Below are 27231 nucleotides of genomic sequence, written 5' to 3'. Positions count from 1 at the left end.
ATAGGAATTATTTTAAGAAATGGTTGAATTAAACTCTTAATACAACAGGTATCAGTGGAGAGCTCTAGAGTAACTTAATTATAAATGATAGCAGCATTAGCGAAAATACTTGGTAATAATGTTTGGGAGGACCAGGCTCAGCAAAGCAGAAGGCAAGAAAGTGGCCTGACAAAAGTCTTTGGTTAAGAAGTTGAGAGAGAAACTAGGTTGGTTTGGATCTACATACCTACTTTGACCTCACTTCCCAGGTAAAGGATAACAGCTAACCCTCAAAGGATGCAGTCTGGCTGTGTAACCACCAGAGGAGAGCCATCGCCTTGGCACACTACAGGCACACTACACCTTGCACGCCTTCCTCAAATCAGTTCAGCATAAAACAATCAAAGCAGTCCTTATCTGTCCCTGGTGCAGGCGGCGGTCTAGCTCTGGCAAGACTCCAGGGCGTTAACCCAGGGCGGGGCCGCGCGCACCTGCCAGGCGCCAATCACAGGTTGGCGCGCAGGAGCGCAAGCGCCACTGGCCTGGGCGGGGCTTCTCCGGTTTCAGGCTCCACCTTTATTGGCAACCCTGTGGTGACGTTCAGCCGCCTCGACCAATAGCTACGGGGCCGGTCCGCCGTGCAGACGGAAGTAGTGCAGGCAAAGTGGTCCCAGAGTCAGGCGCAGCGAGGTGCTGCTGCAGAGCCGGGTCGTGGCTCACGCGTCTTGTGCCAAAATGCCGCGCTTCGCCTTGACCGTTATCCGCCAGTGAGTATCGCAGTTGCCGGGAGCTTCCTGGCCTGGGTCTCTTCTGGTCCCTACGTGCTCCAATCCGGGGAGGGTGGGCTTTCCATGTGCTTTTTCTTTGCATCCTCTCGTGTCCAATCTTTTATCCGCGACACCCTGCGTGAGGAAGCCGGGTCTTAAATGTCAAGAGCCTTGCGTTTTCCACGAGGAAAGAAGTGTGGAGAAGCACACGATCACGGTTCCCAGCCATTGCGAGAAGACATGACCCGGCCTCTCGACTTTTCAGTGTGACCTTTTCTGCCCCCTAGTAAATTCCAGAGTTTTTAGAATTGCTGAGCCACACCTCATCTATCCTATGCTGGTTGCCTTATTTTCTCACCCTCCCCTCCCCCTTTCTCCTTGCATCGGGGGTACTTTTGCAATTTACCTCCCTTCAGAGGCTACAGTTCTGAGGGAAAAAATTAGAGAGTTCGAGATCTCCGTCTCAGTCGACTGCATCACCCTGAACAAACATTTTTATCATGACAGATTTCATGGAGCAGAATCTGGCTTTAGGTCACCTATCGTTTTCCTTCCCAGTACATGTTTGCCTGGTGATGATGGTAGGCAGATTCAGGGTGGGTAAGAGGAGGGAAGTTTCAAGGCGTTGCTTGGTTGGGATTCAGGCTCCTCGTTGGGATTCAGTAGCTGCCTCGTAGGACAGACTTAATCTTTCTGACCTGCGTTCCGATAAGCAGATTGGTGGCAGCAGTCTTTCTAATCTCTCTGGATCTAACCAAATGGAGAGGATGGAGCACATGGAGCAGAGAGGAAGAAATATGCCCGAGAATTAAATAACGTGTTCTTCTGTAAGCAAAGCTCAGATAAAAAGCAGCTGAGTCTCACCTGTGTAGTCAGGGCTTATCAGAACAGCTTCTCGGAGCGGGACTGATTACCGTTTCCGGCTTCATAGGGCTCACAGGAACGCTGACAGCGTTTGAACCTTGTGGCGACCTTCTTCAACGCATGCTTTTTCTGTCCAGCTTCCTCTTTATAGGAAGATGGTCTCCAGCATCATGTGAAGTGGACCTTTAGGATTCAGGGATTTTAGTGGCTAAATTAGAACTCTGGTTCCCTGTGTCTTTCTGTGTCCCTGTGCTTTCTAGAATGTTCCGGGAGATGATACCGCTTTATTGGGAGCACTAAAGGAACATGAACCCCCTTGTCCTCTTTTCAATGTAGACCCTGCTGGGAAACGATCCCTACTTAGATTTTTTTTTTTTTTTTTTTTTTGGTTTTTCGAGACAGGGTTTCTCTGTAGTCTTGGCTGTCCTGGAACTCACTTTATAGTCCAGGCTGGCCTTGAACTCAGAAATCCGCCTGTCTCTGCCTCCCAAGTGCTAGGATTAAAGGCGTGCGCCACCACCGCCCGCCCCCTACTTAGATTCTTAACGGGCAATATCTGTGTGAATATGGAGTATCTGTGATTCACTGGAGAGTAAGGGGAGTCAGACTCCAGGGAACTTAAAGTTGTGGGGCAAGTATTTGAACCAGAGCAAATTAACCCACTATTCTCTGCTTCTTGGTTATCTTAAAGCCTAGTGTTCGAAGGTCACTTGGAAATATCACCTGGTCTAATTTTAGTGGGTAGTAAGAATAGGTTTCTTCAACAGTTGTGGCAGCATACTTAAAACCCCAGCAGTCAGTAGGTAGAAGAGTTGAAGGCCAGCCTGGTCTACATTAGCAGCCAGAGGAACATAGTGGAATCCTGTCTCAAAGTTTTATTCTCTTTTAGACACAGGAAGACTAGTATGTTGAAATAGACAGGGCTGTGGCTAGCTGCTGTCCTGGCATGGTCATCCCAGGTTTCCTCTTTCTGTTGGACTTGTGACAGATAGAAGCCTGGTTGGTTCAAGAACAAACATGCTTTCACATTTGACTGGTAGTCACCATAGGTAAATCTAACAACTCATGGGAAAGTTGGCTAATTACATTGGGCTGTACTATAATGCAAGACAAATTTAAAGCAATTTTTTTTTTTGTGTCTAACCAAATCCTTCATGGAATTTTATGTGTATCCTAATTTGTCATGTTTTAAATATTCTAGTAATCAATTAATTTTATGAGTATAGGTGTTTGCATGTATGTCTGTGTAGCATGTGTGTTCCTGGTGCCCACAGAGGCAAGAAGAGGGGGTCAGATCTCCTAGAATTGGAGCTCTGGACATTTGTTAGCCTGCCACGTGGGTGCTGGGAATTGAACCTGGGTCCTATGGAAGAGCAGTCAGTGCTCAAGTTGCTGAGTCATCTCTCCATTGTTTTTGTTTGTCTTATTTTGAAATGGAGGTGGTCATTTTTGGACCAGAACACCTGGATTCCAAGTTTTTGTTTGTTTGTTTGTTTGCTTGTTTGTTTGTTTGTTTGTTTGTTTGAGACGGGGTTTCTCTGTGTAGCCCTGGCTGTCCTGGAACTCACTCTGTAGACCATGCTGGCCTCTGCCTCCCGCTGGGATTAAAGGCATGCGCCACCACTGCCCGGCTGGATTCCAAGCCTCTTGTCTCTTGTTTGTATTGAACTGTAATTTCTCATGAAAGTTGCAGCATTGTAACCCAACCCAGGGAGGCTGGGTGAGTGTTCGTACCTGACAGCCACAGAGGCCTGGATTCTCTTGAGCTTTTGGGTTTATAGTTAGTCACTTGCAACACCATTTTACTTCCATTTTTTTATTATTATTATTTTTTCCTCTGGGACTAGCCTTTGAATCTGTATTTGCAATTGAAATGGTTGGTAAAAGGTCAGGTGGTATCAGGTGAGGCGGTAATTTACACACTGGAATAAATGTGCTGAAAACCCCAGAAATGTGCTAATTTCCCACAAAGGTCGGCTTCTCGGCTGTGGATAGCTTGAAGCTGTCAATTATTGAGTCGGAATCTTTATAAGGATCTAACAAGGGATTAAGTATGTAAACTTGAGCCAAGGGACTTGCTTTTAAGTAACAGCAAAGGGTAACCTACAGCCTGAGCGAGGCCTGCTTGTGTCTTGTGTGTCCCCCATGGTGTCCCATGCTCACACCTCCCCCCCACACAGGGCCTATAAATGGCAGGTCATGAGACTTCAGCTCTTGGCATAAGTGTCTAGACTTCTGTGGAGCCTGGTGTTCTGTTTTGGAAATGGATCACCCTGCAGAATTTGAAAATGAGCGATGCATCCTCCACTCCAAATACATCGCTCTGACCTTTCCACAGCCGCCTCCTTCTCTGGTTCCCTAGCCAAGGGCTTGTTTAGCCTTGCCCATCCCCTAAACTAGCTTTAAACACCTGCCTCAAGGATTTATGGATACCCTTTAAAGCTGCTAAAAGCTGCAATACTAAATATTTACACAGGTTTTGGGGAAACAGTTCTATTTTGGGTTATGTAATCTTTGAATATTTATAACGTGGCTTGAGTTCAAAACTGCCTGCTAGATGCTAAAAGGTAGCAGGGGTGTGTGTATGTGTGTGTGTGTGTGTGTGTGTGTGTGTGTGTGTGTGTATGTTAGGAGTGTATTAAGCATATATGTAGGTGGGGAGACTTCAGTAATTCACTGAGCCTGAAGCTAATTTGGCAGCCAGCATGTCCCAATGACCCTCCTGCCTCTCTCCCCAGCCACCAGCACCCAGGTTCAGACATATACCTTGCCATTTATGTAACACCTGGATCTCAGCTCAGTTCTTACAGAGCAAGCACTCTTCCCCACTGAACATCTGTCTCCAGCCCCAGCAGGGATCAACCTACAGCTGAAGGAAATTGTTCACTATATCGCATCCACTTTTGTTTTTACCTCTTAATGAACAGAATCACTAGATGTGGGGCAGTGCCTTTGCAAAACTATCCTGTCACTTGGATTCTTTTCAGTGTGTGTTCAAAAGAAAGGCCACTGCCCATATTATGGAGAGATTTCACTCTCAGTGCTATCTGCAAAATGTTGGAGTGACAAAATTAGTAATTTTCTCGTGTGTGTGTGTGTGTGTGTGTGTGTGAGTGATCACTCTCCACCTTTTTTTTTTTTATAAAATGATAAAGATTTACTTATATTTTATGTGCATCGCTGTTTTGCATGAAGGAATGTCTGTGTGTCATGTGCATGCAGTCCCCCAAGAGGCCAGAAGAGGGCAGCAGATTCCCCAGAAATGGAGTTACTGATGGTTGTGAGTCACCAGCCTCTAGCCCCTCCACCTAATTTTTTGAGCCCGGGTCTTTCACTGGTTCTGGAGGTTTCTGATTGTGTTAGGCTGACTGGCTCGAGCTCCCCACACGTTTTTACTTCAGGTATAAAACCCAGGTACTCGTGCTTGTATGGGGAGCAATTTACCTCCCAACTGAGCCATCTCCCTTGCCCCCTGCCCCATCCCTGATGTTAAATGTGCCCAGTGAGGGTGCTGCTTTGCCTCTTGCTGGGAGTTAATTGGGAGGATATTACTTCTACTTAAAGCGATTCCGTTTTATTTCTTTAGATTTTGGAGACAGGTCTTCTGTAGGCCAGGCTGATCTCAGAGGTACTGTGCCACTTGGATGACCTTGAACTCTGGATCCTCCAGCCTCTGATCCTCCTGCCTCCATCTCCCAGTTGCTAGACTTACAGGCTGTGTTACCAAACAGCAGCATTTGGTCGTTGGAGCAGGTCTTGCTGAGTGGCCTGAGGTAGCCTGGAACTTGATTTGTAGCCTAGGCTGGCCTTGAACTCACACAGTTTTTCTTTCTCCCCCTCCCAAGTGCTGAGCCATGAGCCGGCAGGAGGCAGTTTTTATTGGTATCAGGAAGGTTTTAAAGCTGAGATAGGAAGTGAGCCCAGGGCACAATTTCTCTCCCTAGATTAGGAACACCAGCTTGCGCAGCCCAGCCTTCTGCCAGCAGACCTTTCTGTATGTCAGAGGTTAATGCTTTTTTTTTTGGTGCCTGTTTCTTAAGATGCTGCTGTACTATATATAGGAACTCTTTTAATAGTGGGCCATCAGTCGTCTTGCCTTTGCCAAGGCCTAAACGGTTCCAAACACAGTAATTTCATTTATGTAATCATACATTTTAAAAAAATATCTGTATGTTTAGGAACCAAAACAATTCTCCTTGTTCCTATTCCTCTCCCCATATGAGACCATATTTATTTACTTCTTTGTATTTTAGTTGCTTAGTTTATTTTGCCATGTTCAGTATTGAGCCTGAGGCCTTGCATGGTTAGCAAGTGTTCTACCACTATACTTTTCTCGCTTAAACAAGAAAACAACTTTATTTTGTTTTTGAGACAGATACTCCCTGTGTAGCTTTGGCTGGAACTCACTTTGTAGTTCAGGCTGGCCTTGAACTCACAAAGTTCCACTTGGCTGGAACTGCCCCTTGAATGACAAGAACCAGCCTGGCCTTGGAGAGAGAGGGGGGTTCTGAGAGAAGGGGTGTCTGGGAGTGGTGAAAACAAATGACTCGAAGTCCTGGGTCCAAGCTGGTGGCCCGTCACGGCAGAACTTTCCAGCAGGCTTTCTCTCTGTTCTGCTTTCTCCAGGCAGCTCTCTATTTTCTGCTAGAGACAGCTCTCCCAGCAGTTCTCTTGCTATTCTAAAAAAGATTCTGGATAGCTCATCTCTTGCGGATCACAAGCCCAGTGTTTAACTTTACATATCAATCCCGTCATTTATTCTAGGTTCCTTTTTGATTATCCTGTGAATCAGCATCCAGAGATCCCTGCCCCCTGATTCTTTTGGAGGCAAGGAGCACACATTTTCTTTTTAACTTGGCAAAGGAATGCAGAGGTCTGCCTGCTTCTGATAAGCCCAGAGCATTAACTAGCTAGGTGGGACCCTGTCCTGGAATTAGCATTTTTACCACACCTTGGCCTAACCTTGCTCTGTCTTAGGCCAACCCTGAATTTAGCTATCTGCCTGCCTTTGTAAGCATAAACAGAAAAGTACCTTTCTGACAAGTTGGCTCACAGCACAACTGCTTTAGTTCCTTTAGTTTCGTGAAGCCCCTCATTTAATTCATGTTACATCCTTCCTTTTTGAGAAATTACCTATTTTCGAACCCATGTTTTTAGAGTTCTTTCCTACAGCCTTAGGGTTTACCACTATTAGCCACACCTTTGCCTTCTGGACTGGGGTCCTTAACATTAACAGGAAGGACGTTCTTCGAAGGAGGAACATGAAAATTTGTACATTATTATACAAGCAAGCCTTGCCCAAAGCAGCCATGCCTGCTGGCCCTGTCCCAGGGGCAGGAACCATGTCATTCTGTCCCTCCCTAGGCCATGCCGGAAAAGGCATGTGTCACCTTGCCTGGACCTATTAATATAATTCTTCCAGTGTTTCTGTGTACGGGTCCGGATGTTTTTTATACCCCTCCTTTCTAAGGAGTTAGCACTTGAATCTTATTTCACACCTTGCCTTCCAGTCCTTTATTGTGGAGGTTGTTCTCTTACCACACAAGCTTTGTGGTTTGTTTGTTTTTAAATGTATATGAATGTTTTGCCTGATACACTTGAGTGTGTGTGTGTGTGTGTGTGTGTGTGTGTGTGTGTATGTGTATGTATGTATGTGTCACATGTGTGCCTGATGTCTGTCGAGGTCAGAAGAGAGGGTATTAGATCCTCTGGGACTGAGTTGAGAGCCACCATGAGGGTGCTAAGAATGGATCCCTGGTCCTCCCGGAGAGCAACAGTTCCTTTACTCACTAGCCATCTCTCCAGCCCTTCTTGGTGTCTCTTAGCCAGATCTGTGTTTGTTTTTAGGGAATGAACTTTATTAAGAGTCGCTGCGTGTGGAGGCCAGAGATGGGCAGTGCCGCGATTACAGGCAGGCACTTGTCGCCATGCCCAGCTTCCTCCACAGTGCTGAGATCGCAGCTCGCCCTGTGTGGTGATCACTTTACCAACTGACCACCCTCCTAGCCCTGCTTGGTGACTTTTATCCTAGATCTAACCTGCCATCTAGGCTTGCCCATGTGGCTCCCTCTCACCGCTGTCCTCCAGCCTCAGTTTACCCATTTATTTCCTGGAAATCTTTCCAGTCAGTCCTGTTGGTCTTCTGCTAGCTTTAGGATTGGGATTGCTTTGATTTTTTTAATTCCTCAAAGGGTAACCGCACTGAGTTCGGCACACAGTTGGTCTGCAAGGTGGCCATAGCTACCGCACAGTATGACTACCTCCATTCCAGGACCAGGGTCAGTTCTGGGTGCTAAGGGTCTCTTTCCATGTTCACACCTGTCACGTGCTTCTTCAGGGCAGCAGCTCACAGATGGCCACCCTGGTTCCGGGCCTGCTGCCCTGAAGTGATCCTGCTCGGTCAGCACGATTACCGTACCAAGGCTGCCTCATCATAAATAAAGCTGCATTTTTAATAGCTTTTTCCTCCAGCAGTTCATTTAACATTGATTTCCTGACCCATTTACATTTGCTCTAGGGGTGGCTTGATTTGGAATTCAAGAGTTGGGGTGGAAAATTGGAAAGGAAATAATTAGATTTGCAAGGTTAAGATTTGTCATGAATCTCATTGCTCTTCGATTTTTTTTTTCTTTTCTCTTTTCAAAAATAATTTGGTAACTTTTTTTTCTTTTCTTTTTTATTTCAGTGGTGAAACAAGACTTAATAAGGAGAAAATCATTCAAGGTTGGTCTCATCCGATTATTGCCCAGTTCTGCTTCACTGTTAATGACTTGGTGGGGGCGAGGGGAGGCAGGCGGCATTGTAATTGAGTTGAATTGGATTGGGGTTAGGGGGTGAGGCTACCATAGAATTGGACTAAAACGGTAGGTCACTCGAAGGAACAGAAGTCTCTAAAGTGGGCATGACGTGCACGGGTAGCTCCAATAGTGTCTCTACGCAGACCCTCACGGGGGCCAGTCACTGAAAAGTCGCCTTGGGTGGGTTCTTAAGGACCACAGTCACGATTTGACAAGATTAAAGCCAGGTGGCACGTGCCAGTCATCCCAGCAGGCAGATGCCTGAGGCAGGAGGATCTCTGTTTGAGGCCAGTATCTGCACTATACAAAGACTGCAAGGTTAGTTTAGGCTGTAAAGAATGATTTTATATTAGGAAATAAGACATTTACAGGCTCGCATTAGCACTTTCCTAAACAGTTACTCTGATTTCTGTACTAACGATGAGATTCCCTCTGCTGTGGGATGGCCCTTTGGTTGGCTTGTCATTCCCTCTGCTGTGGGGTGGCCCTTTGCTTTGCTTGTCAAAGCCAACTGCTCTGGAACGTGAGTAACCACAACTGCATTCACATCCATCTTTAAGTTGGTTGGTCTCCGGACTTTGTAAGTTGGATGCTCACTGGTCTCCCTCTGCCCCCCTTTTAAAAACAAACAGATTCCCACACAGTCTGTGGGGTGGTGAGATGGCTTAGTGGTTGAGAAAGGGTATTGCTTTTACAGAGAACCCCAGTTTGGTCCCCAGTACCCAGACTGGTGACCCACAACCACTTTTAACTCCGGTTCCAGATCTGATCTCCAGGGGGTCTCTGACCCCCCTCTTCTGGCCTCTACAGAACTTACAGTCAAATGCACATACCCTGACACAGACATCCATAACTTACAGAAATAGTAAAACATAAGTCTCCAAGCACGGTCCCTAGCTGGCAGCAGTCTGTCCCTTCCTTCTGATATTGGTTGGTATATGTAGGTGGGAAAGCACTCTCAGTCAGTGCAGGCACACGTCTGCACTGATGGTTTTCTCCCGGAACTTGCTCTGTTTCTGCTTTCATCAGCTTGTTGAGCTGAGCATGTAGCTCGGGAAGAAAGCTCTCGGGCTGGCTGATGCTGGACCCCGGGCTGGCTGATGCTGGCCCCTGGCCCCGTCCCCAGCACAGAGCTATAGCACAGCTGGTGAAGGAGGCCTGTTGTGAGTGTTAACACAGTTTATCACTTTGGCAGGATCTAGGATTGTAGAAACAACTATGGGGAGCCTCTGGTTGCCAGGGATGGATCATCTAGATTAGATTCATTAAGTTGGGAAGACCCATTGTATTAGTCAGGGTTCTCTAGAGTCACAGAACTTATGGATAGTCTCTAGATAATAAAGGAATTTATTGATGACTTACAGTCGGCAGCTCAATTCCCAACAATCGTTCAGTCACAGCTGTGAATGGAAGTCCAAGGATCTAGCAGTTACTCAGTCTCACGCAGCAAGCAGGCGAAGGAGCAGGAGCAAGAGCTCGACTCCCTTCTTCCAATGTCCTTATATTGTCTCCAGCAGAAGGTGTAGCCCAGATTAAAGGTGTGTTCCACCACACCTTTAATCCCAGATGAAAGGCGTAGCCCAGATTAAAGGTGTGTTCCTTAAACTCGGAGATTCAATCTTCTGGAATCCATAGCCAATATGGCTCAAGATCTTCAAACCAAGATCCAGATAAGGATCTCCAAGCCTCCAGATAAGGGTCACTGGTGAGCCTTCCAATTCCGGATTGTAGTTCATTCCAAATATTGTCAAGTTGACAACCAGGAATAGCCACTACAATCCACCCCTTGTCAACTTGACACAAATAATATCTCATGTTCACATGAAACAATAACAAGGTTGTAAATACGCCTAACATGATATAACTATCCCTCGTACAATCGCAAACGCATTAGTAAATTTACAATGGGCATTCATATTACTTTATAATCCTCGTTTCTGCAACTGGTTACGTGGCCTTAATTGGTATTTATAACTACCTTCCTCTACTACCCATTCTGTATTTCCTTCTCCTTCAGCCAGCACCTCAGCAGGTCTTGGCTCTTTTCCTGGAGGATTGACCCATACCTTCATTCCTGATGGGTCTGCGTCCTTTGTCATCCTGCTTGGATTAGGCTGTTGTAGTTTCCCATTGACTTTAATCACAGGACATGGTAGTACTAAGAGACGCCCTAAGGGATCTCCTACACTCCAGACATAATCTTGCTTACCACCATTGTGAAGAGGTAATCCAATTTCTCCATGGTAATCTGGATCTATCACCCCTCCTAACACTGTTATTCCTTTTTTAGCCTGTTGGTTTAAGGGCATTAGAAGCCCAAAATGACCAGGGGGAAGTCTGAGCTTCCAGTTCAATGGAATGTTTGTTGTAGCTCCTGGTAGGAGGACTCCCCTCTCTGGAGCCAAAACTTCTAGGCCAGCAGAACCTAGAGTTATGGGGACAGGAAGCAAAAATTTTCCTAGAGGGTCACTAGGAGTGATAGTAAGTGGAACTATTCCTTTTTCCACCCCTTGATTCCTGGACCCATGAATCCTGGCTATGGGTGAAACTGTACCATATATCGAGCGCTGATTCAAAGCATATACTGCCTTCTGAAGAACTCTGCCCCAGCCTTCCAAGCTGTTACCACCTAATTGGCGCTGTAACTGCGTCTTCAAAAGGCCATTCCATCTTTCTATCAGCCCAGCTGCTTCAGGATGATGGGGAATGTGGTAAGACCAGTGTATTCCATGATCGTGGGCCCACTGTCGAACTTCTCTGGCTGTGAAATGAGTTCCTTGGTCAGAAGCAATACTGTGTGGAATACCATGACGATAGATGAGGCATTCTGTCAATCCGTGAATGGTGGTTTTAGCAGAGGCATTACGTGCAGGAAAGGCAAATCCATAACCAGAATAAGTATCTACTCCAGTAAGAACAAAACGCTGTCCTTTCCACGAAGGAAGTGGTCCAATGTAGTCAACCTGCCACCAGGTTGCTGGCTGGTCACCTCGAGGAATGGTGCCATATCTGGGGCTCAGTGTTGGTTTCTGCTGTTGGCAGATCTGGCAATCAGCAGCAGCAGTAGCCAGGTCAGCTTTGGTGAGTGGAAGCCCGTGTTGCTGAGCCCAAGCATAACCTCCATCTCGACCACCATGACCACTTTGTTCATGTGCCCATTGAGCAATGACAGGGATGGCTGGGGAGAGAGGCTGACTGTCCACAGAACGGGTCATCTTATCCACTTGATTATTGAACTCCTCCTCGGCTGAAGTCACCTTTTGGTGAGCATTTACATGGGACACAAATATCTTCACATCCTTTGCCCATTTGGAGAGATCTATCCACATACTTCTTCCCCAGATGTCTTTCTCACCAATTTTCCAATTGTGATCTTTCCAAGTCCCTGACCATCCAGCCAATCCATTGGCTACAGCCCATGAGTCAGTGAATAATCGTACATCTGGCCACTTCTTCTTACAAACAAACTGTAATACCATGTGTACTGCCCGAAGTTCTGCCCACTGTGAAGATTTCCCTTCACCTGTGTCTTTCAAGGTTGTCCCAGAAAGGGGTTGTAATGCTGCAGCTGTCCACTTCTGGGTGGTGCCTGCATAACGTGCAGAGCCATCAGTAAACCAGGCTCTAGTCTTCTCCTCTTCGGTCAGTTGATCATAGGGAACACCCCATGAGGCTATAGGTGCATGCTTGGCAGCAGATGGCATTGTAACAGGAGTAGAAACCATAGGCATTTGAGCAACTTCTTCATGTAACTTGCTTGTGCCTTCAGGACCTGCTCTGGCCCGATCACGTATATACCACTTCCATTTGATAATAGACTGCTGCTGTGCGCGTCCCACTTTATGACTTGCAGGGTCTGATAGTACCCAGCTCATGATGGGTAGTTCAGGTCGCATAGTAACTTGGTGTCCTATTGTCAAACGTTCAGTTTCCACTAAGGCCCAATAGCAGGCCAAGAGCTGTTTTTCAAAGGGAGAATAGTTGTCTGCAGATGATGGTAGAGCTTTGCTCCAAAATCCCAAAGGTCTTTTCTGTGATTCACCTACAGGGGCCTGCCAGAGGCTCCAAACAGCATCTCTATCAGCCACAGACACCTCAAGTACCATCGGGTCTGCTGGGTCATATGGTCCAAGTGGTAGAGCAGCCTGCACAGCAGCCTGGACCTGTTGAAGGGCCTTCTCCTGTTCCAGGCCCCACACAAAGCTAGCAGCTTTCCGAGTCACTTGGTAAATAGGCCTAAGTAACACACCCAAGTGAGGGATGTGTTGTCTCCAGAATCCAAATAGACCCACTAAACGTTGTGCTTCTTTCTTGGTTGTAGGAGGGGCCAGGTGCAATAACTTATCTTTCACCTTAGAAGGAATATCTCTGCATGCCCCACACCACTGGACTCCTAAGAATTTCACTGAGGTAGATGGTCCTTGAATTTTGGTTGGATTTATTTCCCATCCTCTGATACGCATATGTGTTACCAATGAGTCCAAAGTGGTTGCTACTTCCTGCTCACTTGGTCCAATCAGCATAATGTCATCAATATAGTGCACCAATGTGATATTTTGTGGAAGATCCAAACGATCAAGATCCCTTCTAACTAAATTATGACACAGGGCAGGAGAGTTAATATATCCTTGAGGCAAAACTGTGAAGGTATACTGTTGGCCTTGCCAACTGAAAGCAAATTGCTTCTGGTGGTCCTTATGGACAGGTACTGAGAAGAAGGCATTTGCCAGATCAATAGCCGCATACCAGGTGCCAGGAGATGTGTTAATTTGCTCAAGTAAGGAAACTACATCTGGTACAGCAGCTGCAATTGGAGTTACTACCTGATTTAGTTTTCGGTAATCAACTGTCATTCTCCATGATCCATCTGTTTTCTGCACTGGCCAGATAGGAGAGTTAAATGGAGATGTGGTGGGAACCACCACCCCTGCATCTTTCAAGTCCTTGATAGTGGCAGTAATTTCTGCAATTCCTCCAGGAATACGATACTGTTTTTGATTCACTATTTTCTTTGGCAGAGGCAACTCTAAAGGCTTCCATTTGGCCTTTCCAACCATAATAGCCCTCACTCTACAGTTCAGGGAACCAATATGAGAATTCTGCCAATTTCTGAGTATATCTATCCCAATTATACATTCTGGAACTGGGGAAATCACCACAGGATGTGTCCGGGGACCTACTGGACCTACTGTGAGTCGGACATCAGTCAAAACTCCATTAATCACCTGCCCTCCATAAGCCCCTACTTTAACTGGAGGGCCACAATGTTTCTTGGGATCCCCTGGGATCAGTGTCAACTCAGAACCAGTATCCAGCAGACCCCGAAAAGTCTGATTATTTCCTTTTCCCCAGTGTACAGTTACCCTTGTAAAAGGCCGTAGGTCCCTCTGGGGAAGAACTGGAGAAAGGGTAACAGCAAAACCTTTGAGTGTCTTATCAAGATCCTTCCTCAGAGGAACCTGGCCACCCCTTCATTCAAGGGGTTCCGGATCTGCAAACTGTCTCAAGTCTGGAAATTGATTCACTGGCCGAGATTGCTGTTTACCACGATCTAATGTAGCCTTTCTTTCATTTGTTTGAGAATTTTTCTGCTTATACAGATCAAACAAATATGCAGTAGGCTTCCTATGTATTTCATTCCTGGAAACACCATGATTGATTAGCCAGTACCAAAGGTCCAAGCGAGTCATGCCATTATAAATTTCACCTCTCCTGTGCTGACCATTACTGGGTATGTTATTATAAACATTCTTTTGTCTACGCTGTCCATTATAATAACTAGGATCACCTTGTCTCCGGTGATTCAATGCTGCCACCTGGCCCTTGTTACCTCGGGATCCAACTAAACCCAGTGAATTTAATTCATCTAATTGAGCAGAAGCATCTCCAATGCTAAGATCTGGCACAAGGAAAAGGGAAAGAACAAAACCCTTCAAATGTGCTGGTGCCCCTCTCACCAATTTGCGTCTTATAGAGCTGGTGAAAGGCATATCTTCTGGACCTTCCCATTGTGGACAATTATGCTTTACACAATATATCCACTCTAGCATTGCAATTTCCCTAAGTCTTAAAATCCCTTCATCAACACTAAGCCACGGAATATCAGGCATCTCCAAGTCATTTCCAGTAGGCCATCTTTTGATAAACACCTCAGCCAACCATTCAAACAAACTTTTGACACCTTTTTTAACTATGCGAGCTTCCGTATTAAACCTAGAATCTCTACTCAGAGGACCCATGTCAATAAACTCAGCCTGCTCTAGTTTTATGTTCCTTCCACCCTTATCCCACACCCTTAAAATCCATTCCCACACATATTCACCAGGTTTCTGCTTGAATGAATTAGCAAACTCATTAAGCTCCTTAGTAGTGTAGCGAATTTCCTCATGGACTATACTTTCTACCTCCCCTCTAGGAGCCTGTTTTGCTTTGAGTCTCATGCTCAAAGCGGGCAGCTCCATTCCAAGTCCCATAGTGAGGGGGTCATTCATCTCTGAGCTTCCTAACTGGGTGCGAACCAGCTGTACCCTCAGTCCTCCTACACGGCGTCCCTATCATTATGGACTTTCAAGCCACATACCCCTCCTTTTAATTGTTTTATCTTATGTCTGTGAGTGGCTTGTCTGCATGTACATCTATGAACCACTGTGTGTGTCTGTGTGTGTGTGTGTGTATAGTACAGAAGAGAGAGCACTGGGTTCCCTGGAATTGGAGTTGCAGATATTTGTCTGCTCTTACCTGCTTGGCCATTCTCTCAGGCTCCACCCTCCCTTGCTCTAGTCAGGTCCTTTGTCAGCAGTGAGACGAGTGGCCAGCTTGTCCCGTCTCATGCTGGGCAAGCTGTCTCTGTAGCACTGTTTGAATCTTCTCATTGGTTCTGGGGGTCTTCATTTTGCCTCCGTGTACCCACAAGGGATGTCTGTAAGATTTACCTGTTATTTACAGGTGTAAGCTTTTTGCCTGCATGTTGTTTGTGCACCACTACATGCGATGTCCCAGGAGGCCAGAAGAGGGAGCCGGGGCAGGGAAAGGCAGCTGCTCTGAGCCAGCAGCCTGTGCTCCTAACTGCTGAGGATCGCCAGCCCAGGGATTTCCCTTTTTAATTTCTCCCACCTCGTGTACTTTGTCCTTTCCTCAGCCCTAGATTCCTGCCTCCCCCCATTTCAGAAAGCTGCCTGCCACCGGCTCTTCAGTCTTCTGGCCTCCACTTCTCTATTCGTCCTTTGGAGTTGTAGTTATAGTCACACTGTAGACCAATGTGACTCCATCACAGGGACAGCTTCACCGAGGAGACTTACAAGGTGGCACGCAGAGAGTTCCCCTGTCTTCTCTCTGTAGTTTGAGCTTTCAGCACTCTGCCTCGGCAGAAGGAAGCCCAGCGTCCTGACACAGAGCCTCAGGCTCCAGAGCAGTGACCAACAGGCGACTTGGGTGTATGAGCCGCCTGCTCTGTTCTGCTTTGTTATGGTAGCAGAAATTAACCAGTGCCTGAACCGATTTCTGCAGCATGTCCTCAGCTCCCAGGGCCTTACATCCCTTCTGCAACATTGTTGCCCAGAGAGGAATTTTCCCATCAGCTCCATCACTTAAAACAAAAACAAAAAAACAGGCATGGTGGCTCAGGCCTTTAATCCCAGCACTCGGGAGGCAGAGGCAGGCAGATTTCTGACTTCGAGGCCAGCCTGGTCTACAGAGTGAGTTCCAGGACAGCCAGGGCTACACAGAGAAACCCTGTCTCGAAAACAAAACAAAACAACAACAAAAAAGGTTCTTTCGAAGACCATTTGCATTGATCTTGGTGGGTTGTGTTCATCAGTTATTCTGAGTCTGTCTTTATCTCTAATCTCTGCCACTGGCTTTAACATCTAAAGTCTCAGTGATTCTAAATTCCTTCTCTGTTGTTCCTCCTGGCTTTCATTCATGAGACGTGTACTTTTGTGTGTGTGTGTGTGTGTGTGTGTGTGTGTGTGTGTGTTGGGGGAGGGGGTTGCACCTCTATCTCTGTGCTTATAGCCACGTGCCCATGAGTGCATATTGACTTTTTGAGTTGATCTTTTGTTTACCTTAAATGAATGAAAGCTTATTAGTCCATATTGAGGTTTTTCTCTGAAGGAGATTTGAGTTTGATTTTCCTCCTTATCTGAGACTCCTCCCAGGCTCTGTGGCTTCTCCTCAGTTGTGGTTTCTAGCCCTCTGGCCCACACAGCAGCCCCTTCCCCTGCATGCCAGCATGTGTTGACAGTGGAATGCCTCCTCTGTCTCCTCCTCTCAAGGTGTAGCTCAGAGGCCTGCTCTATCCTTGGGGCCAACAGCTTCCTTCTTGTGTGTGTGTGTTGGTTTTTTTTTTTCCTGAGACAGGGTTTCTCTGTGTAGCTCTGGCTGTCCTGGAACTCACTTTGTAGACCAGGCTGGCCTCGAAGTCAGAAATCAGCCTGCCTCTGCCTCCCAAGTGCTGGGATTAAAGGTGTGTGCCACCACGCCCGGCGCTTCCTCTTGTTTTAATAGTTCTTTAAAACATGTTTTTATCTCCTTTTGTAGCCTAGTCTGGCCTGCAGCTTACTTACATGTAGTCCAAGAAGGCCTCTAGTTCACTGTAATCCTCCTGCCTCAGCTTTACTGGGGCTGAGGTTATAAGAGTGAGCCATCATGTCTGGTGAAATGAGGATGGAAGGAAGAGGAGTAATATCATTGCGTGCTGACCTTCAGACAGTGGACTGAGGAGGAGACAGTCAAGTGACCCAGCCGTGGCCTGCAGCCTGCAGGAACAGGCTGCGTGTGCAGTACAGCCAACCGAGAAATGGACAGATGGAAAAGTGGGAGGAGCCCAGATAGCCCAGTTCTCGTGGGTTCCCACGAAGACAGGCAGCTTTCGGGGAAGTGTTTGAGTCTTTGTAGAGCTATGGCCCACGTCAGCTCCCTAAGAAGTCTAGTACCCAAGGAAATCACATCATGTCACAGCTATCATTGCAGCTTCTGTCCCTTTCCTGTGATTTTGCTTAGATACATTTTTGAATGGTTCTGTCTCACCGCAGGACAAGGCGTAGATGCGCCCCTTTCGGAGACTGGGTTTCGGCAAGCAGCGGCCGCCGGGCAGTTTCTGAGCAATGTGCAGTTTACCCACGCCTTCTCCAGCGATCTCACGAGGACTAAGCAGGTGAGTTCAGGCTACCCAGCCAGACTGATGGGTCAGGAGTTCAACAACGTGGAGCTTAAAAAAAATCTGCTTCTAAAGCCTGCTGAGATGGCTCAGTGGGTAAAGGCCTGCTGGCCCAAGTTCAGTCCCCGGGACCCTTGTAATAGAAGGAGGGAATTGACTCTTTCAAGTTGACCTCTGACCTCCACATGCAAACCATAACACACACACACACACACACAATAAAATACTAAACAAAAAACAAAACTACAAGGCATATGGGGGGTGGGGATGGGGTCCCCAGAACCCAGATGGGCACATGAGGCAGCCACTAGAAATCCCAGCAATTGGGAGAAGAGACCCCCTGGAACAAGCCAGAACTGGTGAGCCTCAGGTTTAACAAGAGACTTTGCCTCAATAAGTGAAGCGGGGAGAGAGAGCCAGGAACACATTCCAGGTCAGTTTAGGGCCTCCAGGAGGGCAGTAACATAAATGTGCCTACATGCATTTGTGTACACACACATAAGAAGCCACAGGGAAGGCTAACACACAGCTTTTCTGTGAGATACTAAGTAGTTCAGGTTTGTCCGTCTCTGTGGTGTCTATGAGAGCTGTTCATATCTGTTCACATGGATACAGTACGAATGCAGTTGCACAGAGCTTCTCAGTAAGTCTGTTTGGCCGGAACCTCTGCTCATCCCTGCATAAGCTGTGCAACCCCGTCTTGCCCTCTTTCCCCCAACCCGGCCTGCACAGAGACACCTCTGTGCTAGCAAGTCATCACTCCTAGTCTCCATATTCCTGGCAACCCACCCACAAGGGCCCGCCCAGGGGCTCACTCACTGACCATGTGTGAACACAGTCCCAGCTCTTAGCTGCCAGTCATCACTCTCGCCTGAGCTCTGTAAACTGCCCCCCGTTGCTTTGGGCTGAATGTGTGACCTCACTGACTTCCACTTGTGAGATTGGTGAACCCGGACTGAGCGCTGCCTTCTAATAAACCTCCCTTTATCTACTCTTAATCTGGTCTAATCTGACCTCTCTCTACATAACTAAGGGAGAGCAATGTGTCTGGGTGCTAATGAGCCTTTATTTATAAAAGCAGGTGGTAGTCTGAACTGGACTAGACATACATAGTAGTAAATACCAGAGTTAGGCATGAAGAGAAGCCACAAACCCCGGGTGTCCTGTGCGCTGGGCAGGTGCTCTGCCACTGAGCTGTAGCCCCGGGCAGAGAAGCAGCTTTTTGTACAGCAAAACTATTGCTAATAATTAATTAAAAAAAAATGGAATGGCATGTTTTTGAAACTTTATGGTGACCATTCTTATAAAAGAAAGAAAGAAAGAAAGAAACATTTGTCTTTGTCTTTCGCTTTTCAGACCATACATGGCATTTTGGAGAAAAGCAGATTTTGTAAAGACATGGCGGTGAAGTACGACTCCAGGCTCCGAGAAAGGGTAACTTGTTCGTGTCACTTTCTACTGCGCATTCACAGTCAGCCGTCACTTGGCTAAAGCACACTTGCAGTCCTCAGAAACTTAGCCTCAATTAATATGTTTTTATGTGGGGCTAGAGAGATGGCTCAGTGGTTAAGAGCACCGATTACTCTTTCAGAGGTCCTGAGTTCAAATCCCAGCAACCACATGGTGGCTTACAACCATCTGTCATAAGATTGGATGCCCTCTTCTGGTGTGTCTGAAGACAGTTACAGTATATTTATATAATATATATATACATATATAATATAGTATATATATATATATATATTATATAAACCTATATATAGGTTTTTCGAGACAGGGTTTCTCTGTATAGCCCTGGCTGTCCTGGAACTCACTCTGTAGACCAGGCTGGCCTCGAAGTCAGAAATCCGCCTGCCTCAGCCTACCAAGTGCTGGGATTAAAGGTGTGCGCCACCACACCCGAAAAAGATATTTTTATGTGTGGATGTTTTCCCTGCAGGTACATCTGTGTACCACGAACATGCCTGGTTTCCCAGGAGGCCAGAAGAAGGTGTCAGATCCCCCAGAACTGGAGTTCCAGACTGTTGTGAGCCGCCATGTGGGTGCTGGGAATTGAAGCAGGGTCCTCTGGAAGAGCAGCCAGTGCTCTTCTCTGCGGAGCCATCTCTCCAGCCCTTTCTTGGGGATTTAGAATCAGCTAATATATGTTAAGGATCTGTGTAGCTGGGCATGATAGTACACATGTGTAATTACAGCTCTTTGAAAGTAAAGGCTGGAGGATTATTAATTTGAGGCTAGCCTGAGCTATATAGATCCTATCTCAAAAACAAACAAACAAACAAACAAAACCCATCAAGATCTAGAGCTGATAACTCAGTGGTAGAGTACTTAGCCAAAATGTCTGAAGCCCAGATTTTAATTCTCAGCATGGAGGCAGGGGGGTCAAGAAGAGGGTGGAAGGAATGGAGGGGCAGTGAGGAGAATCTACTCAACTGTCATGCTACATAGTGTTTATGTAGAGTGCCTTATCTAACTCTGAGCTAAGTGTCTTGAGTTATAAAAGAAGGTCATACTGATAAAAACTTGTTTACACTGGGCAAAGAGGTTCGGATTTAAAGTACTGGCAGAGGGCTCTCCACCCTACTCCTAGCCCCTCTATGAGTGTGGGTTCGTGTACCAGAAATGAGCCTTCAGAAAGCTGAGATTTCAGTTTAGGGCAAGGCACATGGAGATTTCCAGTCTGAGATGCGAACCCAGGCCTCCTAGAGCATTGGGGTTCTTTGTGCCCTATAATACCGACTCCAAGATGGGGGGGGGGCAATCCCTGTCAGTCCTGCTTCCTTCTGATCCTGGGCAGAAGCAACAGAATGGAGAAGGCATTTTAGAAGGCCTGCCTCTCTCAGCTTGCATGTGTTCTCTGAGGTTCAAGAGACATAAAGGTTATAGCAGAAGGAAGTTCCTGCTCTGTGCCTGAGAACCAGTGCTGAAAACAGAATCAGGTGTGGCACTGGGTGGGTTGCCCAAGTGTTGCCCTGAGCACATCTCTGCATCCTAGGAATTGTGGGTAGGCAGACCTGAGTGTTTCCCTGAACACATCTGTCCCTGTTAAAAAGCCCCACCATCCGCTTGGGTTAGCCTTGGGTCAGCAAGTTCTTCCCCGAAGCCTCCTGGACCCAGACTGAGATTCCTACCATGGCCTAGGGCCTGGGCCTCTGCTGAGTGAGTCCCATTAGCACTCAATGTATTCCTAGCAGACAGGGTCACAGATAAGGGAAGGAAGGTGGGTTCCTTCCTGGCATAGTGTCAGGTTCTCACAGGCCTTTACCATCATGTCGATCTGTAAACCTCACCGTTGTCTGACTGGACTGTTGCAGATGTACGGAGTCGCGGAAGGCAAGCCGCTAAGCGAGCTTCGGGCCATGGCCAAAGCCGCTGGGGAAGAGTGCCCCATGTTCACCCCGCCTGGAGGAGAGACAGTTGAGCAGGTATGCAGCCCGAGGACGCCCAAGCTGCCAGGTCGCTGGCCGGCCTGGCAACGAACCTGCCAGTGTGCCGGTGACCTAGTCACTAAATTCTGATGGGTTTTGTACTGGTGTTTGCGACTGACAGTCAAGTGGTTTGCAAGTTCTGAACACCCCCCCACGCCCTTGATTTTTCCAAGTTACTGTGTCTCAGTCACTGGGAATCAGCAACCATTACTAATGATGGATTACTGCTGAGAAAAACTTAGCATGATGTGATGGCGGGGTTGGCACAGGCAGTGGGGAAGACATTGAGTCAGGCTCTGCCTCTGGACCCCCAGGGCTCTGGTCTCCATGCCTGCATGATATGCAAGAGATTTGCCTACTTAGGCTCTGCTCCAGCCTTCCTCTTCCCGATTTTTTTTTTTAAAGAATTATTTACGGTGGCCAGTGGTGGTGCACACCTTTAATCCCAGCACTTGGGAGGCAGAGGCAGGTGGATTTCTGAGTTCAAGGCCAACCTGGTCTACAGAGTGATTTCCCGGACAGCCAGGGCTATACAGAGAAACCCTGTCTTGAAAAAACCATTAAAAAAAAAAAAAAAAGAATTATTCACTTATGTATATGAGTACTCTGAAGCTGTCTTCAGACACACCAGAAGAGGGCATCAGATTCCATTTACAAATGGCTATGAGCCATCATGTGGTTGCTGGGAATTGAACTCAGGACCCCTGGAAGAGTAGCAATCAGTGCTCTTAACCACTGTGCCATCTCTCCAGCCCTTCCCTTTTTCTTAATATGTTCAGCATCAAGTGATGCTTTGAAGTCCCATAGAAACCTTAGGCTAGAATAGTTGTATTTAGACTTATAATTTAATGGCACCATTCACTTCCTTTCTCTCCTCTTTGTTGTAGGTAAAGATGCGCGGAAAGGATTTCTTTGATTTCATTTGTCAGCTAATCCTGGGCAAGGCAGGGCAGAGAGAAAGCGTCCTGCCTGGAGCGCCAGGCAGCGGTTTGGAAAGCTCTTTGGCAGAGGTTTTCCCTGTTGGAAAACATGGCAGCTTGGGGGCGAATCCCAAAGGTGGCACCCTGGGCTTAGCAGCCAGCATCTTAGTTGTGAGCCATGGCGCTTACATGAGAAGCCTCTTTGGTTATTTTCTGAGTGACCTCAGATGCTCGTTGCCAGGAGCGAGAGACAAATTGGAACTTTCCTCCATCACTCCCAACACTGGGATCAGTGTCTTCATCATAGACTGTGAGGAAGCACGCCAGCCATCGATTCAGTGCGTTTGTATGAACCTCCAGGAGCACCTGAACGGAGTGACTGAGAAGCAGCACTGAGTGTGGAGCCCGTGCAGTGGAGCCTCTGAAGGGAGGGACTTGGCCTCTGCTGCTGCCATTTTAGAAGCAGCGGAGAATTCATGTGTTGAAGCCCCACTGGGGTTGTGGCTGTGTCAGACGTTAGTGGGGAATCCACTCACAGCCAGCCTGGCTTTTCCTGTCATTTTCTACACTGATTTTTGTCACTCTGTCCCATTATGTCTCTGATCTGTTAACTTATGAGGACATTGAGGCTTGCACATCCGGGGATGAGCAGCCTTCTTTCCACACACTTCCTTTTCCTTGGCCCTTGTGATGTCTAGGTGGTGTTGGCTTTTGAAGATAATTGTATGATTTCACACTCGCTCACCAAGTGCTTGCAAGAAAGAATGGTTTCAGTAATACGCTGCGTATTTGCAGTGATCCAAAGTGTTCAGAGTGAAGCTTCAGATCAGTGTTCAAGGTAAAGTGACCGAACACTCTAGTGTCCTGGAGAAACTAGCTCTTGGGATTTATTATTATTATTATTATTATTATTATTATTATTATTATTATTGCCTCAGAATACAGCAGAGGGACTGAAGGGGTGGGTGGGCAGTTAAGAGTACTTCCTGTTACTCAGAACTCCAGTTCAGATCCCGTTACCCATGTTGGGGAGCTCACAGCTGCCTGGAACTCCAGCATTGGAGAGCCAGTGCCCCCTCTGTGCCTCTGCAGACACTTGGCACACATACACACAAATAAAAGTGATGAAAGCAGCCTCGGGGGAAGAAAGGAATGCACCACTTGATCAAAACACACTAAGAATCCCCTGAGCAGAAGGAAAAAGGAGCTCTCCAGGCAAACAGGGTGGGTGAGGGGTTGCTCAAATTGTCCTCTGCTTTGTATCTGGCTTGCCAGTTGATCTAAAGAAGAGGTGCTGAAAACTGCTATCTAGAAGGCACAGATGAAGAACCTTCCCTCTAGGTGGCCCTGTAGGAAAGGGATTTTGATTGCTGCTCGGGAGTCCTTAATTGGGAAACCGGATTGAACTGCTGAAATGCCAGCTCACACCACAGCCTCAGGGAAAGGAATTACATGGGGAAACTGTAATCATAACAGCGGGCCCAGATAGGCATCAAACAAACTTAAACCTAGAAAAAGGAAGGAATATGTCGAGGCTCACAGCTGCTAGCTTGCCACAGCTGTAAAGCACTGCTAGGTCCTTCCCCTGTCTAGACACTGCGGAGCTGGTGTCAACACTGGGTACTGGTGGCCCCAGACTAGGGATTTCCTTGAGATTCCATATGCATATGTACCTTGCACAAAAACATCACTAGTGTGCACCCAAAGTGTGGCCATCTTCCGAGAAACCCAAAGACGTGATTAAGGGGGCCGCAGAAAAGTTGCCCTATGGGTGACAGCAAACTTCAGCCCAAAAGTGGCGCCAGCATCGGAGCCAGTGGTGGATGCGTGAATTTGAGAGGGAAGCCCGAGGGGTCTGGAGGTGGTCTTCAGTGGGCCCTGGGTTCCATCCTTGGTATTAGGGGGGAAAAACAAGAAGGCTGTGGGTTTGGTTCTCTTCCTACTTCTGTGGAGGCCCCCCACCCCGACCCGGCAAGCCTTCAGGTGTCAACAGTGTGGTCCAGGGAACAGTTGTGACAAAGTTTGGTGGGCTGGCTTCGTCTCCAGTTGGACTCTTGTCTGGCCTGAGTCTCTGCTGCTCCCCTGAGAGTGATTTCTCTTCCTCCTTATCAGGCTGTATTTTCCCATCCCTAAGAGTAGATGATAAAATGTTACATTTTGAACACATTAAAAGAAATTTAAAAATACACAATGGTTAGGCTGCCTCAAAGCAGTGTCCAAGTGTTATTTTGATCTAAAGTCAGGTAAGAAGAAATGGCAGCTTTGCCTAACAACAGTATAACCTCAGACCTCATCCTTCTCCTCTTCCCCCCCCCACTCCCCAAGCTCCCAGGGATGCCTTGATACCCGTCTTGGTACTTGCGGAGCTGCATCCTACCACCCCCCACCCCCACCCCCTCCGTGGCCTCCAGTCAGACCCGCTCACGTTCCACTAGGTGGATTTGTTACAAAAGATTATTTTTTTTTTAGCAACTTCAGGTTTATGGAAAAGTCAAACAAGGAGAAGTTCCCCTACACACCCTCCCCCCCCCCCATTTATTCTGTTGGCAAAATCTCGCCACAGCGTTGAAGTCTGTATCTGAACGAAGTGTGCCGTTTGTCAGTTTTGTGTTACCACGTTAATGGAGTGAATGTCGCCTTCCTGTGAGCTCAGCGTTTCCTCTGGCTGTCATCTCCATTGTATAGAAAGTCCAGCATCCACACCATTCTTAGTGTGCCCCGCACTACCTTTTTCTGCCGGTGATGGATACGTGAATTTGAGAGGAAAGTTATAAAAAACCTGAAGGGTCTGGAGGTGTTGCTCATTGGGCCCTGGGTTCCATCCTCAGTATTGGGGGAAAGAAACACAAAAGGAGAACAAAACAAAAACCTACTTTTAAAGAAGAGAAATCCAGTGTTAGTGAGGAAATGCAGGGTGAGCTAGGGGTCTAGTGTAGACCAGGTGCAGAGCATCATGGGAAGTCCTCTGGTTCTTTACCAGGAGCATCTGAGCAGCAGTGTTGTTCCAATGCCTTTCACGTGTACAGAAATACCCAGCTATCTGTAGTCTTTGTTTTACCCATATTGTTTGAGGCACTATTTATTTGGGAATGTATGGATCTACTTAATTGTAACCAGTATTCTACTGAATAAAGCATCTTTTGTTTATAAAGGATGTTTAGGTCTGTTCAGTGTTCTGTAGGCGCAGAGTCGCGGCGAAGTCTCCGGTGGGAGGGGCTGTGAGGCAGTCTCACTGTGTGCGAGCGACCGGTTAGCTTCATACTCAGGATGCTTCCGTCTCACCCCTCCGATGCTGGGCTGCAACTGTGCACCTGCGCATGGCCCGAGGAGTCTTACTGTGTTGTTCCTGTGCAGCCTGGTGTTTCCAGATCCTGTGTGACGCAGGTGGCGTCCTGAACCCCTGCTACTCGTCTATGTCTCTGTCAGCGTTCAGCTCCCTTGCTTTGTCCCTGTATACCGGCCCTAGGTGCTGACTCCCTCAGCTTTAGTCATCTGATAAGTGGAAACCAGGACTGCATGCTAAAAAGCTCCAACTGGGAGAGGCCCACACATACCCCACCCCACCCCACATACATAGACAGTCCCCAGCACGGGTGAACCTTGTGCTATTCTTAGCTTGATTTTTCTCAACTGCCCCAGTGAGTCGCTGAGGAATTCGGCTCTCTTGTTAATAGACATACAAACCTCCAAGTTAGTTGTGCATTTTTCTTTAAAAGATTTTTTTAATGGTATGTGGTTTGCCTGCATGTATGTGTGTGCACCACGGAGGTCACATGTCCCCTGGAACTGGAATTAAGGCTAGTTGTGAATCACCATGTAGGTGCTGGGAGCCAAACCTAGGTCCTCTGCAAGAGCAGTGCATGCTCTTAGCTGATGTGCCATCTTGGGCCGTCTTCCCAGCCCTTCTTTAATTTGTTCAGAGATATCTTATGTGTAAGTGTTTGCCTGCGTGGATGGATGTCCACTGTGTGTTTCTGGTTCTCACAGAGGCCAGAAGAGGGCTCCAGATCCTCCTCTCAAACCAGAGTTACAGATGGTTGTGAGTTGCCCCGTGAATGCTGGGAACAAAGCCCAGTACAGTTAGGAGCAAGTGCTCTTAGTTGCTGAGCCATCTCTGCAGCACCCTGTGCATTTTTAAATATGAATTTAATTTTCAAGTTTATTCAAAATGTGTCCAAAATGTTTGGTTTTTTTTTTAGAAGAGGTAAATATATGTTGTAGTATGTGCATTTGCGTATATGCACATTCATGTTTACACATAATGAGTTTATGAGTTAATGCACAGAGGTTGTGTATCTCGTAAGCTGTACCTTACGTGAAATGGGTCTTCCTAGGTGAATATACCCAGGTTTAATGATCGGCTAGCTACAGAAGGACAGATGGAACACTCACCAGTCTGGGAAAGCAATGGACAGAACTGCTGGTTTTGTGCTACTGTTAAGAAATACCTGAGCTGGGTGTGGTAGCACACGCCTTTAATCCCAGCACTTGGGAGGCAGAGGCAGGCAGCTTTCTGAGTTTGAGGCCAGCCTGGTCTACAGAGTGATTTCCAGGACAGCCAGAGAAACCCTGTCTCGAAAAAACAAAACAAAACAAAACAAAACAAAACAAAACAAAAAGAAAGAAAGAAAGAAAAGAAATACCTGAACCAATCAACTTACAAAGAAAAAAAGCTTCATTTTTGCTTACCATTCTAGAGGTGCTAACCCAGGACCACATAACCCTGTGGTTGGAGGCCTGGGGTGAAGCAACTGTTGGTGGCAAGGCATGGGCAGAGTGGAACTTCTCTCCTTAAGCTAAGAAGCAAAACATGCAGGCAAGGACCTGGAGTCCATCGTCCCTTCAAAGATACCGTACCAGTGACCTATCTAAACCCTCCCAAAGGTCTCACCCCCTCCTACTAGGGTATTCATTCAAATCTAAACTATAGCAGGCTCCAACATGCCTTCCCTGTTTTATGCAAATACTGCATAACAATATCCCATCGGTGTAAGGGTGGCACCTGGATGAAGTATTGTTTATGAGATGGTACATCCTTTGTCCTCATGAAGGATCTCCAAATAGGTCGTTCTAACCAATGACTCCCCAGGCTCAAAACCCAGACCAGACCAGCTTTTTCAAGGGTATTCTCCAAACTGCAGAGCTGCCTTCAGGCTGAGCAGGAAGCTCCAGGAGTCCAGCTTTCAGTTCTCACCCATGCTGGCTTTGGTGGCAGCTAAGCCATTTATTCCCCTGCATTTGAGTCCTCATCCTTATTCCTGTTAGTAACCCCGATAAACGCGTTGTTCACCAAGCTGAACTCTGATAGAATCTGTACTT

At 47.1% G+C, this 27231-nt stretch overlaps 1 protein-coding gene across 2 annotated transcripts; it reads left to right on the top strand.

The window, feature by feature from the left end:
- Positions 1-629: 629 nt before the first annotated feature.
- On the top strand, positions 630-25066 carry Tigar (Trp53 induced glycolysis regulatory phosphatase). Of its 2 annotated transcripts, NM_177003.5 has the most exons (6): positions 630-746; positions 8296-8333; positions 17440-17561; positions 18921-18998; positions 20879-20989; positions 21880-25066. In NM_177003.5, exons 1-6 carry the CDS (start codon positions 715-717, stop codon positions 22306-22308), a joined length of 810 nt encoding a protein of 269 aa, NP_795977.1. In that variant the 5' UTR covers positions 630-714; the 3' UTR covers positions 22309-25066. The 2 variants fall into 2 exon arrangements, with proteins under 2 accessions (NP_795977.1, XP_006506317.1); XM_006506254.1 differs by lacking the exons at positions 630-746; positions 8296-8333 and adding an exon at positions 11084-11118.
- The last annotated feature ends 2165 nt before the right edge of the window (positions 25067-27231 follow it).

This window comes from Mus musculus, chromosome 6, assembly GCF_000001635.26.
Source record: "Mus musculus strain C57BL/6J chromosome 6, GRCm38.p6 C57BL/6J".
NCBI lineage: Eukaryota > Metazoa > Chordata > Mammalia > Rodentia > Muridae > Mus > Mus musculus.
The sequence above is the reverse complement of the archived record's forward strand: the minus strand, read 5'-3'. Positions and strand labels throughout refer to the sequence as shown.

Coding starts and splice junctions, on each gene's coding strand:
- Tigar (NM_177003.5), top strand. CDS start 715: ATGCCGCGCTTCGCCTTGACCGTTATCCGCCA. Junction 747..8,295: donor GCCTTGACCGTTATCCGCCA/GTGAGTATCGCA, acceptor TTTTTATTTCAG/TGGTGAAACAAGACTTAATA. Junction 17,562..18,920: donor ATCTCACGAGGACTAAGCAG/GTGAGTTCAGGC, acceptor TTCGCTTTTCAG/ACCATACATGGCATTTTGGA.